We start from the raw sequence: 15562 nt of genomic DNA on the forward strand, positions 1-15562 counted from the left end.
AAATGCCATCATAGAGAAAACATATCCTGTTTCCCGTTGATACTGGAATGTCTGTGGTTTTCAGGCAGTACTGCTACTATAGCTATTTACTGTGACTGGCTTGGTCCATGGCTTGGTGTAGGAGGAAGTCTATGGCTTGGTGTGCCCTGTGCAGAGGGCACTAACAAACTATGTGTAAAGGACAGTGAAAGCTGATGGTGAATGTCATGTCCAAGAGTATTCTGTGCCTGGAACATCCACAACTAGTGCCCACATCCTTAAAAATATATGTAGCTAATAAATGTAACTTTGGAAACCAATTTGTCTCAGTCTACTTAAGCACTGATGACTAACTTAACTAAATTCCCTTAATTTCAAATACTAATTTAGTGTGACTGATTATTTTAACATATTTCAGATACTTTAAACAAAGAAAACATGCACAAATATGATTATTGCACATAATATTACTACACTTACACTCATCCTATTTTAAAACACCAACACTGTGGGTTTAATTAATTTCATATTATTTCTATATTTCTTTTTATGCCTCCTAGGGTTATAGATCTAATTAGTAGATTCCTTCCAGGGGTTTCAGAAGTAATATTTTTGAATCTTCTTGGAGTTGTGTAATCTTTACAAGTCCACAAGTAAAACAATGTCTTCTCCGAATAGCTGGGATTACAGGATCCGAGTTGCAGACTGTTGGGGCCTTGGTTGATTTTTCCAAAGTGATTCAGATCTGAGTCACTGGTTAGCAGTCAAGTTGAATTTTCTATTTAAGAGTTAAATTTCTCTTAGTTACTAAAATTTAACTTATTTCCAAAAAATGCATTCCACATTGACTTCACAATAAATTTTCTTTACAATCTGGTGTCTCTCCAGTAAATGTATTCTTTGTAAAATGTTTCTTAGGCAACATCACATACCCTTTGTTTATTACTGTGTTATATTGACCTGGTCTGTTAGTGGGACACCTGTGTTGCTGTTTTTTCTACACTTGTGCTGTGTAGACCCGCTCTCCACAAGCTTTGAGCAGTCATTCCTATTCTTGGTGCAATTCCTACTTTTTTTGACACTACTTGGCTTACTCACAGTTCTATGTGTGAAAACCAACTATATATCCTGTTATATTCATCCTTCCATATAACTGCCATTTGTCGTTTATATTGACTTTTCTTTCTCAAAATCATAATGAACTCAGGGTCTTTCAATAACTCTCTTGTTCCATTTAACCATAATTTTATTTTCCTTTTGATGCTCAAATATGTAATCACAGTTTGGCCAGTAGGAATCCCTATAGCCAGATTCCTTTATCCTTCTGGCATTGTCACTGACATTTTTGAAAGGATCCTAGTTTTCTGGTAACAGCTGGATATTTCACAGCTGTTTTGTGCTTCCTGCCCTGTGAACTGGAATCAGGTTACTTCCAAGGATTCCTCTTTTTTCATAGTGGAGAACTGGAACATAGACTAGAATCTAGGCACTGAGGGTACACATGAAAGTTAGCAGTGGATCAAAGGGCTACTATTGGGTGGTTGAAAAAATCTGCCTTTTGAGGTTATGAGTTCCTACTGATTTTTTTCCAATTTGACATACATGCTTTTGTCCTCTAGTTTTCTTATATTATGAGATTGTATCTGCACCGACCACAAGCATCTTGTTGTAGGAAGAAAGATTCTGTTTGGGGAGGGGAAATGTTTATTTAGATTGCTGACAGGTTGATGGAAAGATTCAAATGAAGATCTGGGCACTGGGGAATAGCACCAGTGTATAATCTGTCTTCTAGAACCCTCTTTCATGGCTAGGACTCTAGTCAACTCACTCTTCTCTTCACATACCCTGTGCACTTCAATAGTTTTATTCTATAGTATGCCAGAGATTGCTGCTAAGGGGAATGAGTGCCCTTATTACTTCACCTTGTCTGGATCCTTCCCCACACCCAACCCCTCCCTCTTCTCTTCAGGGTCTGACGAGCCCATGAGGTCAGTGAAGCTGCTTCCCCATAGCCTTATGAAGGGCCTGGAGTCTGCTTTCTGTTGTGCTGTGGTTAACAGAGATGGCCAGATCGTGTTTAAGTTGTTTGTCCCAAATATTGGAAACTTGAAACTTTTCCAGAACAGTCACTTTGCCCTATGTGGAAAACTCAAGTATAGATGATTTTCCTGGATGAAGATGCCTACATAAAGCAAGCCTGATACTGGTTTTATTCTCATAGACCCCGGCGAAGTGGAGACTATGCATAAATTGCATATAAATTTAATTATGTGGAGAATTTGTTCGTGGGCTTTATAGTGCTGATGGAGTTATGTCATGCAGAAAACTCTCAATATATGGTCATTTATTGATAGCAGTCCTAAGAATCATTGCTTATCTATCCTGGATCTGATACAGTGTATCAAATACAGAAAGTGGTATCTGCAACATGTTCCTAAGAACATTCTGCTCAAATATCAGAGTGCTTTTAGGCAATTTCAGTAAAGTGAGTGTATTAATTTTCAATTGGTGTGTAACACATTACCATGTACTTACTAGCTTATTATCTCACAGTTTCTGTAGTTTAAAAGACTAGGCACGGCATAGCTGGTTTCTCTGCCCTACATCTCACTGGACTGAAATCAAGGTGTTGGTCTCACCTGGGGCTCAGGATCCTCTTACAAGCTCACTAGCTGTTGGCAGAACTCATTTTCTTGTGGTTGTAGGACAGTGGTCCCATTTTCCTGTGGGTTGTCAGCCAGTGACTACTCTCAGCCTTTAGAGGCTGCCCCCCATTTCTGTGCCATGTGGCCCCCATAGGAAGGTCACAGCATGAAATGTTGGCTTTCTTCCAGGCTAGCCAGATCACACCTCTGACTTTCTCTTCTGCAGCCAACTAGAGAAAATGCTCTGCTTTTAAAGAACTCACCTGATTAGGTCAGGCCCACCCAGGGTAATCGCCCATTTGCCGTATCACATAATAGAATCATGGTGTGATATCTCAACATATTCACTCTCAAAGGGGAGGGGATTATTCAAAGGCTGGACATTGGGTGTCATTGTAGAATTCTGCATGTCACAATGAACTTGTAGTTTAAAAATACTTTTATGATAGCATTTTATGAATATATATGTTTATTATTTTTGTGTCAAGATTGCTGGGGTTTTTTTATAAATTTATTTTTGTTTTATTTATTTTTGGCTGTGTTCAGTCTTCATTGCTGTGCACAGGCTTTCTCTAGTTGCAGCAAGGGGGGGCTACTTTTCATTGCAGTGTGTGCACTTCACATTGCGGGGGCTTCTCTCAGTAGTTGTGGCTCTTGGGCTCTAGAGTGCAGGCTCAGTAGTTGTGGCACACTGGCTTAGTTGCTCCGTGACATGTGGGATCTTCCTGGACCAGGGCTCAAACCCGTGTCCCCTGCGTTGGCAGGCAGATTCTTAGCCACTGAGCCACCAAGGAAGTCCCTGATTGGTTCCTTTGTTTTTTTCTTTCCTTTTCTCAGCCATACTTTATAGTTTCTATGTACAGATATTGTACATATTTTATCAGATTTATCACTAAATATTTTATATTGTTTGAAGCCGTTGTAAATCGTGTTTTTAAAATTTAAATTTCTGATTGTTTTTAGTATCTGGAAATACAAATGATTTTTGTATATTGATCTTATATCTTATACCCTTGATAAACTTATTAATTCTAGTGTTTTGGGGGGGGTAGATTTCATTGAATTTTCAACATAGATGATAATGTCTTCTGTGAATAAAGTTGGTTTTATTTCTTCCTTTCCAATGTAGATTTATTCTTCTTTTTTCTTGCCTCTGGCATTGTCTAGAACTTGTAATACAATGTTGAGTCAATGTAATGAGAGTGGACGTCCTTGATTTGTTCCTGTACTTAGGAGAAAGGCATTCAGTTTAACAGTTACTGTGGGTTTAGAATCCAGGGCGCCTTAGCTGGATGCCTGTGGCTCAGAGTGTTGTATGAGGTTCCAGTCAAGCAGGAGGCTGGGGCTGTGGTTGCATTTGAAGGCTCAACTCTTGTGGTTGTTTGCAGTCCTCAGTCCTTCCATAAATGTGCCTCTCCACAGAGCTGCCTCCTAACATGGCAGTTGGCTTTGCCTTGGGATAGTGATCTAAGAGAAAGGGAATAGGACTGAGAGTGTACCAGCACAGAAACCACAGTTTTTTTATAATCTTTTCTCAGAAGTGATAGCCCATGATTTCTGCCATATTCTGTTTATTGGATATAAGTCAACAAATACAGCCCAAACTCAAGATCTGTGTACTAAGTAAGAGTGTGACTATCTGGAAGTGGCTATCACTGGGAGCCATTTTAGAGATTGCCTGACATTGTATACTAAAATGGTGAATTACACATTTTTGAGTGTTAAGCCAACCTTGCATCCCTGGGATTAATACTGCTTTTTCATTATTTATTATCCTTTTTATATATTATTGGATTCAATTTTTCAAAAATTGCCAATAATGTTTGCATCTTTATTCATGAGAGAAATTGATCTGTAGTTTTCTTCTAATGCTTTTGTCTGGTTTTGGTGTTGGAATGATGCTGGCTTCATATAGTGAGTGGGGAAGTATCCCCTTCTCTTTAATATTTTGGAAGCATTTTTGTGGAATTGATGTTATTTTTTTCCCTTAAATGTTTGGTTTACTTCACCAGTAATGTTGTTTGGGCCTGGCATTTTCTTTGCGATAACATTTTTGTTTACACTTTTAATTTCTTTAACAGACATAGGCCTATTCAACTTATCTATTTCTTCTCAAGTGAGCTTGGGTTGTTTTCATCTTTCAAGGAATTTGCTTCATCTGAGTTGCTGAACTTATTGGCATAAAGTTGTTGATGATATCTGTAGAATCTGTAGTGATGTCATCTCTCTCATATCTGTTATTGGCAATATAAGTTCTTTACCTTTCTGTTCTTATCAGTCTGGCTAGAGGTGTATCCATTTAAAAAAAATCTTCTCTGACAACTAGCTTTCAGTTTCATTGATTTTCTTTATTGTTTTTCATTTTCTATTTCATTTATTTCCATAATGATATTTTTTCATCATTTTAATTCTCTGCTTATTTTAGGTTTTAATTTCTCTTCTTTTTCTACTAGTATTTTAAGGTGTAATCTTATTGATTTGAATTTTTTTCCACTATATGCATTTACCATTATAAGTTTTTCTACAGTTAAAGTACTATTTAAGCTGTATCTGCCATTTTGATATTCTGTTTAACTATTTTCATTTAGTTCAAGATACTTTCTAATTCCCCTTTTGTATTGTTTAGTTTCCAAATATTTGCTGTCTTACTTATCTTTTAAAGTACTTTTTTCCCTCTGGCTCCTTTTAAAGATACTCTCTTTATCACTGGTTTTAAGCAACTTGATTTTGATGTGCCTATATATTATTGTCTTTGTATTTCTTGTGTTTAGGGTTCATTGACTCCTCAGGTTCATGTGTTTATATTTTATAGTTATAATTCAGTTGCCTCAGTGGCGTGGGTGGTTTTGTATCCATATCACATCTATTGCCTCTTGCTTTCACCTCTGAAAGAGAAACACATGAACTCTTGAGTGAAAATTGAGTGAAACATGACAGTGCATCTAATCTTGTGATAAATTGTTAGTTTTTGATCATGACTAGAGGACTCTGCCTTAAGTCTTTTAAAGATATCTTCAGCAATTTTGTGGTATGCTAAAAGGTGTGATGATATCCTTCTTATTTGATTTAATTAAAATTCAACCTATGCTTAGTAGTTGAGACACACTCATAGGACAGAGTTGATGCTTAATATTTAATTAAATTTTTTGTTTGTTTCAAAAACTTGAAAAAGCTTAATTTATTATACATACTTTCCCACTTTAGTATTTTCAAAAATTACGTTGTCAGACATGTTTATTATACAACTCAAACAATATAGGGGTATGTAAAAAATAAGTGATCTTACCCTTTATCCGTTCAGTTCTACATATCTGGCAGTACCTTATGTTAGCACTTTGGTGTGTTTCCTTCTGTACCTTTCTATGTGCTCATACATACGCATACAAATGTCTATATCTATGTGTGTATGTATATTTGTATCTATATCTATCCATACACATACATTTCTTTCTGATATGGAATCATCTTATACATATTACTCAGACACTTCATATGTTTACTTTAACAATATGGGGTTTTCTTAGATACTTTCTGTTTTCCTGCCTTCTTAAATAAGGATGTGGAAACTTTTCACAAGAAGAAAAAAAAAACTTTAAAAGCAATTTCAGAGTTGTCTTTTTTCTAAACAGCATAATAAAGTTACCTTGCTTTACAGGCAATCTAGAGGCCATAAAATTACTTAAAAAGAAAAACAAAGTCTCCAGAATACAGGGAGAAGGAAAGAGTTAGAACGTAAAGTGGAAAACAAGGAGCAAAAGTCAGAGAGACTAAAATAAAATGAGAGAGGGGGGCAGACTATGCAGTAAGAGAATGAATGAAGTTGAGAAGGAAATCGGGGTTTAGTGGAGTAATATAAACAAAATGAAGTGAGAGAGTGGCATGGACATATATACACTACCAAATGTAAAATTGATAGCTAGTGGGAAGCAGGCGCATAGCACAGGGAGATCAGCTCGGTGCTTTGTGACCACCTAGAGGGGTGGGATAGGGACGGTGGGAGGGAGACGCAAGAGGGAGGGGATATGGGGATATATATATATGCGTATAGCTGATTCACTTTGTTATACAGCAGAAACTAACACACCATTGTAAGCAATGATACTCCAATAAAGATGTTAAAAAACAAAGCAAAAAGAAAAAACATTTTTTTCAACTTTTACTATCTCTACCTTTTAGCCTTTTCATATGCTCCATTCTAGTTTGGAGATGAAATCAAGATTGGGATAGATTTTAAACATGTATTCAAGCATTAAAGTGTTGAAGAACATAATGACTTTCTCTAGCCGTGTTAGCTGCTTCCGTGGAGGCCCATCAGTTAAAATACCATCTGATTTAGTTCAGCTGTTTTTTGTTTGTTTGTTTGTTTTAATTAAGGCAAGTTATCCAACTTTTAATGATTCAGAAATAATCCCAGTTGCAGTCAGATGGTAAAATATGTGACAAAGTTCAAGAACCACCTTAGGGCACTAGCAGTATAGGCCTTAAGCTTCCTGTTTTAGGGATCGCAATTTTAGTGTCAGCCCTAAGTGAGTATAAGCTGAATGATTATGAGGAATTTTTCATATTGAGGTTTAAGCTAGTGTAGCTTTTAAACTGTGGCCTTTCGGGTTATTTCCTGGAATCAAAATTGGCATGCTTTCTAGGATAACAAATCAGCATGTTTAGTGATAGTAAAGTTTCAGTGGAGAGGTTGAGTTTAATTTCTTTTTTTTCCCCAGATATGTGTCACAAAGATGTCTACACGGAACTGCCCGGGAATGGACTCAGTGATCAAACCCCTGGACACAATTCCTGAGGATAAAAAAGTCAGGGTTCAGAGGACACAGAGCACTTTTGACCCATTTGAGAAACCAACTAATCAAGTTAAGAGGGTGCACTCTGAGAACAATGCTTGCATTAACTTTAAGGCCTCCTCCACTGGCAAAGAGTCTCCTAAAGTTCGGCGGCACTCCAGCCCCAGCTCGGTAAGTGCAGTCTTCTCACTTATCAGTGGGTGAACAGAACAAGTATCCCTCTTATAATAGTGGCATGCTGTGCAGGAAGACAGCAGGTGGCTTTATCAGTACATTATTATGCATTGTCTCCTTAGGTGGTTTAATGTTTTTGGAAGAAAGAGCACAGGCACGCGCAAGTGCCAACTATATACAGACTCTTTATTCATAAGCACCCAGCAAGCAAATGAGAAATGATTCAACTTATTTTGAGAAAGATTATTTTCTTTCTAGTTGTTTCTAGTTAGAGGAATTTATAATTTAAAATCCTTTGGTATTTTGAACACCTGGAGAGGATGTTTGAACTTCACTGTGTTTGCGGGCAGTAAGGGTAATTTTGAATTTGGCAGATTCACAAAGAATTTCATTTCAGGGTACATGTTAGAATGTGTTCACTTGTCTTATTCCAGTTTGTTCTCATTGTCAATATTCTACAAATTACGAGCTAGACATTGAAACCGATCTTCTTAAAGAGAAATCCTATTCATCACAGTGAAATTTTCTAAACCCAAACTATATCAAAGCAAGTCTTGCCTTTGGACCCAAGGAGGTATAAAGTTCTGAGGTGATTGCTGCTTTACTGAAACTCATATTTCCAAGACTGGCCTGCATTTAACATTGTAAAAAAAACCCCTTATGATCTTTTGAAATTAAGTAATTTTCAAATTTAACCCACACTTAAGAACTTCTTGACATAAACGGTCTAAGAGTTTAAAGGGTAAGTGAAGAATGCTAGGAGAATTTTGATTCTGTCATCTTGCTAAGAAACATATTCCATTTCACAAATTTTAAATATTAAATTCCATGAGGGCCAAAACAGAGCAAGAGATGTCAGTTGCTAGGAGAATATTGACACTTCAATTTAATTAAAGTGTATGATACCTCACAAATCTTGTGTCACATTTTTTTGTTAATGAATCGAAAATAAATTTGTTAATGCAACATTTGTGAGGAGAATTGATTATCTGGCTTTCCCCAGATTGGCCCCTGTAATCTTGTCTATGATTGCAGGGCAGTGTCCATTTAGGTCACAGATACAACTCCTGGGAGAACTTTTAGATTTAGTATCATTTAGAAGAAATGAAAAGAATCTTTGAAGAATAATTAAGCTTCTGTAATGGAAAGAGAATTACATATATTTTACTATATAGTTATCTTAATATAATATGTCAATCTACATGATATATAGAAATTGGCACTTGAGATATTGCAATGAAGCATACTTATACTAAAAAAGTATTCGCTGTTTATGTGAAAATCAAATTTAGCTAGTTATCCTGTATTGTATCTGCAATCCTAGTTATTATCTAGTGGTACATTATTTCTTTTGTTACTCAAATTGTTCCTGCTTTGGTCAGTGGGAGCTCTTTTCGTTTGGCCCCTGTGCCCTTTTGAGATGTCTTCATCCCTTTGTTTTTTGAACGCTTTCTTACTTTCTTGTCCTACAAGTTGCTCTTGGCTTACACTGTGTTTTTCCAGCCCCAGACCTAGAATCAGCCATTTCTCCAAAGATCCCTGTTTACTTTTATTGAAGAATGGTATTTAGAAACTAAGATTGGGTGCTAGGTGTGCTTGCTGCTACTGGGGGTCATCAAGTCAGTGTGTACATCATAGTATAAATAATAACAGTGGGATTTTGATACTTATTTTTAATGTTTAATAAGGAGTTAATTAAAATACTTGTCAAAGAAAGTTGAGTCTTGTCTGACGCATTCTGTATTTCTCTCTGTATTCATTTATTTTTACTTTTTATTTTATACTGGAGTATAGGTGATTAACAATGTTGTGTTAGTGTTAGGTGTACAGCAAAGTGATTCAGTTATACATATACATGTATCTATTCTTTTTCAAATTCTTTTTCCATTTAGATTATCAGATAATATTGAGCAGAGTTCCCTGTGCTATACAGTAGGCCCTTGTTGGTTATCCATTTTAAATATAGCAGCGTGTACACGTCAAATAGGAGAGGACTCGGGGAGGATGGCAGCGGCATAAGTTTAGAAACCCCTCATATGATTAGAGCAACTAGTGCAGTAAAACCGAAACCAGTGGATAACATCAACAACAAATATAGGTGACGGGCTTTCTCCATGAACCTCAATCTAGGAGGGAGGGGAACAAACCTTGAACAATTTTAAGAACCATGTGGTATCAGAAAGTGAGAGGGAGGAAGCTCAGGGAAGGCCAGGGGACTAGGGCCTACTCTCAGATCCAGGAAACCCCAAAATTGCCATCAGGTACATACTGGCGGTTCATTGGGCCATTCTTAGGACAGCAACAGCACCTGAGTGGGGACTTTGATGGCACCTGTGAGTGGATGAGTGCACGGAGACCATGGGGTGTCTGCTGGTCTTCCTCCTGTGACTTGTCTAGAACATCAAATTGAAGCACCTTTTCAGGACAAAACCCTGCACTAAGTAGAAAGTGCTAGAGTAGACTTCTGTGCAGGGCAGGTTCAGGAGGGCTTCCCTGGTGGTGCAGTGGTTGAGAGTCCGCCTGCCGGTGCAGGGGATGCGGGTTCATGCCCCGGTCTGGGAGGATTCCACATGTCGCGGAGCGGCTGGGCCCGTGAGCCATGGTCGCTGAGCCTGCGCGTCCGGAGCCTGTGCTCCTCAGTGGGAGAGGCCACAACAGGGAGAGGCCCGTGTACTGCAAAAAAAAAGAAAAAAGGGAAAGAGAAAGTCCAGAAAGAAGTGTTGAAGTGAAACAAATGGGGAAAGCTCAATGTGTGTGAGATTGTCTTTTTTTTTTTTCCACTTCATGAAACAGAAAAGAATTTCATTCCATAAAGCTAGAAAATCTATCTTGGCCATATGCCTCTCAAATTACTGAAAAATTCATTTTACTTAAAAATAACCAATAGGGCTTCCCTGGTGGCGCAGTGGTTGAGAGTCCGCCTGTCAATGCAGGGCACACGGGTTCGTGCCCCGGTCTGGGAAGATCCCACATGCAGTGGAGCGGCTGGGCCCGTGAGCCATGGCCGCTGAGCCTGCGCGTCCGGAGCCTGTGCTCTGCAACGGGAGAGGCCACAACAGTGAGGGGCCCGCATACCGCAAAAAATAAAAAATAACCAATAGAAAAATTATTGGTTGAATCCCATACAAAACTATGAAAAAAAGAGAGTAAGGAGTAGCGTAACATCTCTACAGATAATGAAAGCAAGCTAGAGAGGGGCAAAAACTATTGTTATTGCAGATTTATGATGATATATCTAGAAGGACCAAAAGAATCAGTGGAAATACTACAAACAGTGAGAGAAGTTAGCCAAATTGCAGGTTATAACATTAATATACAAAACCCAATAGATACCATTATAAAAACAAATAAGAATTAGTGTTGAAAACTGGCAAATAAATCAAATAACTAAGCATTTATTTTTAGTGATTTCTATATGAAATTCACCTCATGGTAATCTAGTCATTGATGAAGGAAAATTTCTCTTTTAGGAGTAATCCCACTAATAAATCAAGAAAGAATAATAGATTTAGGAATCACCATTTGGCAACCCCTGAAGAATTAATACATCTAGGCAAAGATTATCAATACCTGCTAACATCATCAAAAGAGGGACATCCAGAGGTTATGATGTCCTCATGGGAGTATGCAATAACCACCAACAGAATTAAGCCTGAATCTGAGCAAGCCTCTAGATGTAACTACCTGAGTTACAGGATACAAAGGGACACATCAAGATGGGATTTTCTCTGCTCTATTCCTATCCCCAAGTATGTTTACCCTACTTTTTGGCTTTAATTTGTATACAGTATTTACAACCTTAAGATGATGTAAATACTGTTCTTAGTGAGACCACATAGTGTACTATGATTAACTTTCTTTCCTTGCAAAACTTTTTGATTTTCCTAGTTATAATTGCCTCTTCTTTTCATTTGTTCATAATTAATGCAATTAATTAATAGAATTTTAATCACAAATTGAGGCCTCAAACTATTTGATAAAACTAGAAAACTCCTCTGAAATAAATCAGAATCAGATAATCTGTCAGTTTTTCTTCCCCCTGAAATTTTCCTTGTGGTTCTCCATTGTCCTAATCCAATCTGGACTGGTTGATCTCCAAATTGCTGTCAGGAGATGTCCCTTCATTCCTCCAAAGCTGATTGACCAATCTGGTTTTTAGGATAGGTAAGCCTAGCTGCAGTTTGTTTCCTGAGATGATCAAGATGGGTCTCAGTGCCTTTTTTATGCTTCCTTTTTGCTCAGTCTCACTGTTCATCCTGGTTTTCATTATGCTTGGTGTCCTAATTCTGAGCCTCTCAAGTTCAACCTCTTCAGAGAATAAACCTCTGCTGGGATCAGGGACAGGCAGACACCTGACTGGGAGAGTCTAGGGGAAAGGACCTGTTCCTTAAATCCACTCCAACTAATCATTTTGGTTTTAGCCCCTCCTTAAAGTTCAACTTCCAATTCTTGAGTGTTTCTGGGATTCTGAAGTATGAATTGACTTAGTTCTTACTGGTTTCTACCTTTAGTCATCGTCCTTGTCAGTGACCTCCTGTCCATTTATTTCCCATCTCAGAATTCTGGTTTGTATCTTGTCTTCAGTCTTCTCCTTATTCATTTTATTTGCCCTTCTGAGTTATAACTTAGTACTGTCATTTTAGTACAGATTGGTAAGGGGGAGAGATAAATACTTATATTCAAGCCACCATGTTGAACTGGAAATGTCCACTGTTTCTCTCCTATTATATTAACTTCCTTTAGATCCTCTTTCCTGAGAGTTTCTTATTGGGTTTACCCTTTTCTGATCCAATCTGGGATGTCTGTCTTATATATCAGGGCACTTATATTATTTTGTGTGGAAAGTGCTTTGCTTTCTTTTCATTTTGGGAACTTTTTTTTTTTTTTTTTTTTTTTGCCACATGCGGGCCTCTCACTGTTGCGGCCCCTCCTGTTGTGGAGCACAGGCTCCGGACCCACAGGCTCAGCGGCCACGGCTCACGGGCCCAGCCGCTCCGTGGCCTGTGGGATCTTGCTGGACCGGGGCACGAGCCTGTGTCCCCCTGCATCGGCAGGCAGACTCTCAACCACTGTGCCACCAGGGAAGCCCCATTTTGGGAACTTTTGGTTCCATTCAATATGCCCTGGAAAAAGGTCTTTGCTCTTTCCTGATCAAGCTGGAAATAGTTTCTTTTTCTCTTTTAGCACGATGCTACAGTATTCTGTTTTATTCTGAGTCCTTTCTGTCTACTGCCTTTTTGTTCTCTCCCCTATTACAGTGACGGGGGAGGGGGAATTTTATTATATTCTTTTTCATGGAAAGACTATTTACCTTTCGATTCCTCATTGGGCTGAAAATGGACGTGGTTACACTTCTTGTGCAACACCATTTTATATCCTGTCCAATAGTGTATGGGTTTGATCATTTCATACTCAATGGCATGAGAGTTTTATGACATAGGTTTTCTTATTTTTAAAGATTTTTTAAAGGCTGATAAGCATCAAAGGAAACCCTTTACCTAAGGACAACCAGGATTAATGTTATATCTTTGTTTTATTGTTATTTCTTTGAAAGTATTAGTTATTTTGAATAGGCTCCAAGACTACAGTTGAGAAGGAAGGAGAAAACGAGTAGCAGTGTGGCAGTCCAGCCCCTATTTTGGTGAGGAACTCAGGATAGTCACTCTTATTTCTTGGAATACTGTGGTAGCAACTATTGTACAATATCACATCTTCACAACTGTGTATACATCTCTCTGATGTTCACATACTGGTCATGTCTATGTGAGGAGTCATGCCTGAAATCAAGGAATCAAGAGTGCCTTGGCCTCAGTGACCGTCACAATCATCTGGACTTCCTGATTTTGTCCAGACGGTGGCACTTTAAAATTCAGGCAGAATGTAAAGAATGTGATTTTATTTAAATTGGTATATTTCAAGAGGTGTTTGACAGATCCTATTTGTTTCAGATGATTTTTGAGTGCCTACTCTTCCTGGGCCTAGTCCCTGGGTCATAATTAGCACTGTCACTGACAAGACAGACTTTTGCTCCCCTTTTCCTACTATCTCCTCCAACTCAGCTGTGCCCTTCCACAGCGAGAGCTATTGGCAGTGCTGTAGGAGACTGCCCGTCTTGCTGGCCCACTTTAGAAGGGATTTCATTGAGCTGTGCTTCAACAGACCATATTTTCAGAAGTTCAGGTTTAGATTAAGGTCCTCTATACATTCTGTAAATTTCTCCAAATTTACCTCTCTTCCTCACCAAAAAAAAAAAAAAATCTGCATCCCATGACAGTCAGGCTCAATTTGGAGAGGAGGACGGTGCAGACTTGAAAATGAGAGGCCCGCTTCAGTCCTCAGATGCTCATCCTTGGGGATCTCATTTTGGCATTGCCTCCTTCTTGTGGGGACTAGCCCCTTGTCAGGTTGTTAGCATGAGTGGTGGTTGGGTCTCTCCCTCTGTCTAGATCTAGATCTATTTTGTAACCAAGTTACCCATCAACTATGAATTATCTCAGTGTGGCTGTGTCTAAAAGGGTTAGAAATGCAGGATGATAGAGCCTGTTGTGAAGATCAAAGGCAGAAGAAAAATTAGTTAAGGAAGGTTTGACTTCAAAAATCCTTGTTGGGCTTCCCTGGTGGCGCAGTGGTTGAGAATCCGCCTGCCGATGCAGGGGACACGGGTTCGTGCCCCGGTCCGGGAAGATCCCACGTGCCGCGGAGCGGCTGGGCCCGTGAGCCATGGCCGCTGAGCCTGCGCGTCCAGAGCCTGTGCTCCGCAACGGGAGAGGCCACAACAGTGAGAGGCCCGCGTACCACAAAAAAAAAAAAAAAAAAAAAAAAAAATCCTTGTTGTTTGATGAGGTCAGATAGTTCTGATTGAATCCTTCCCACCTTACCCTCACACCCACTCTCACAATTATTAGTATAATGTGATAGAGCAGTGGTTCTTACTTGTGGTTTTCCTATAATTCAGGGGGTCATCAACAATCTTAAGTAAGGGGTTATGTATGAAGGTTAAAGTAAATTTTCAATGAATTCAGTGTAAAACTGTTGACATTCTTATAACCATATCGTGGTATCATTATAGTGAACACTGAGGTATACTCATGCAGTTTATAAAAATTGACTAAAAAACCCCATCCTTGTTTCCAGGAATAGGGTTTCAGTGGACGATAGACTTAAGCATGACTTAATATCTCCTCCATTTGGGTGGGAGTTAGGTCTCCATGGAAAGAGTCTGCCAATGTAGTAGTGGTAAAGGAAATATGTTCTCAATTCCAATCAACGTGGTTTGAATTGTAGCTCTGTCATTAGCTGTAGGATCTTAGATGAGTAACTTTGTTTCTCCAGTCTTAAATTCTTCATGTGCAAATGGGAGCACTAATAGAACCAACTTTAGGGTGGTGTTACAGGGATTAAACTTAGGTGATGTATTTAAAGTGATAAACTCAAAGCATGGAACACAGTAAACACTTGATATTAGCTGGTTGTTTTTGTTGATCGCACAAACAATGAACTGGAGCACGCCAGGAGCATCTCCTTCAGGGCAGGGTCACAAACACCATTCAGCTGGAATATTATCTTGACTTTTTCATTATCCATGCCAATGTTCCCCTCCACTGGTCCAGACAATTGACAGTTCTCTGTACCTTTATTCTGTTTGAAAAATGTATTAACATTATCTCATTAAATTCTACGTATCCACGCAGTTAGTGTCTGTTAATAATTGCTGACTAGTCCTCTGTATTTCCATTTCTCTAAAGTGCTGTCTCAAACCTGCAGTCTAAGTAGGGAAGTGGTAAGCAGGGAATAGTGGCTCCATAAAGCTGTTTCCCATCCATGCATGCACCTGACATCAAAGAGCCAAAGATAATGTTAGGGTTGACTACCTTTGGCTTGATCTAGCATCTTTAGTTAAATGTGATGATTTAATAAAGTTGCAAGAAAAAAGAAAGGCAAACCAAAGACCTGAACTTTAATTATCAAACA

The 15562-nt window shown here is 38.6% G+C and overlaps 1 protein-coding gene across 6 annotated transcripts in view; it reads left to right on the forward strand.

The window, feature by feature from the left end:
* The window catches only part of CDK14 (cyclin dependent kinase 14), a 599292-nt gene that overhangs the window by 144727 nt on the left and 439003 nt on the right, over positions 1-15562 (forward strand). For all 6 annotated transcript variants that reach the window (XM_059073929.2, XM_067042484.1, XM_067042485.1 and 3 more), the window contains one exon: positions 7343-7588. In XM_059073929.2, the coding sequence (XP_058929912.1) occupies positions 7343-7588 (246 nt within the window). The remainder of the gene's footprint in view (positions 1-7342; positions 7589-15562) is intronic.

Source organism: Kogia breviceps, chromosome 9, assembly GCF_026419965.1.
Source record: "Kogia breviceps isolate mKogBre1 chromosome 9, mKogBre1 haplotype 1, whole genome shotgun sequence".
Classification (NCBI taxonomy): domain Eukaryota; kingdom Metazoa; phylum Chordata; class Mammalia; order Artiodactyla; family Physeteridae; genus Kogia; species Kogia breviceps.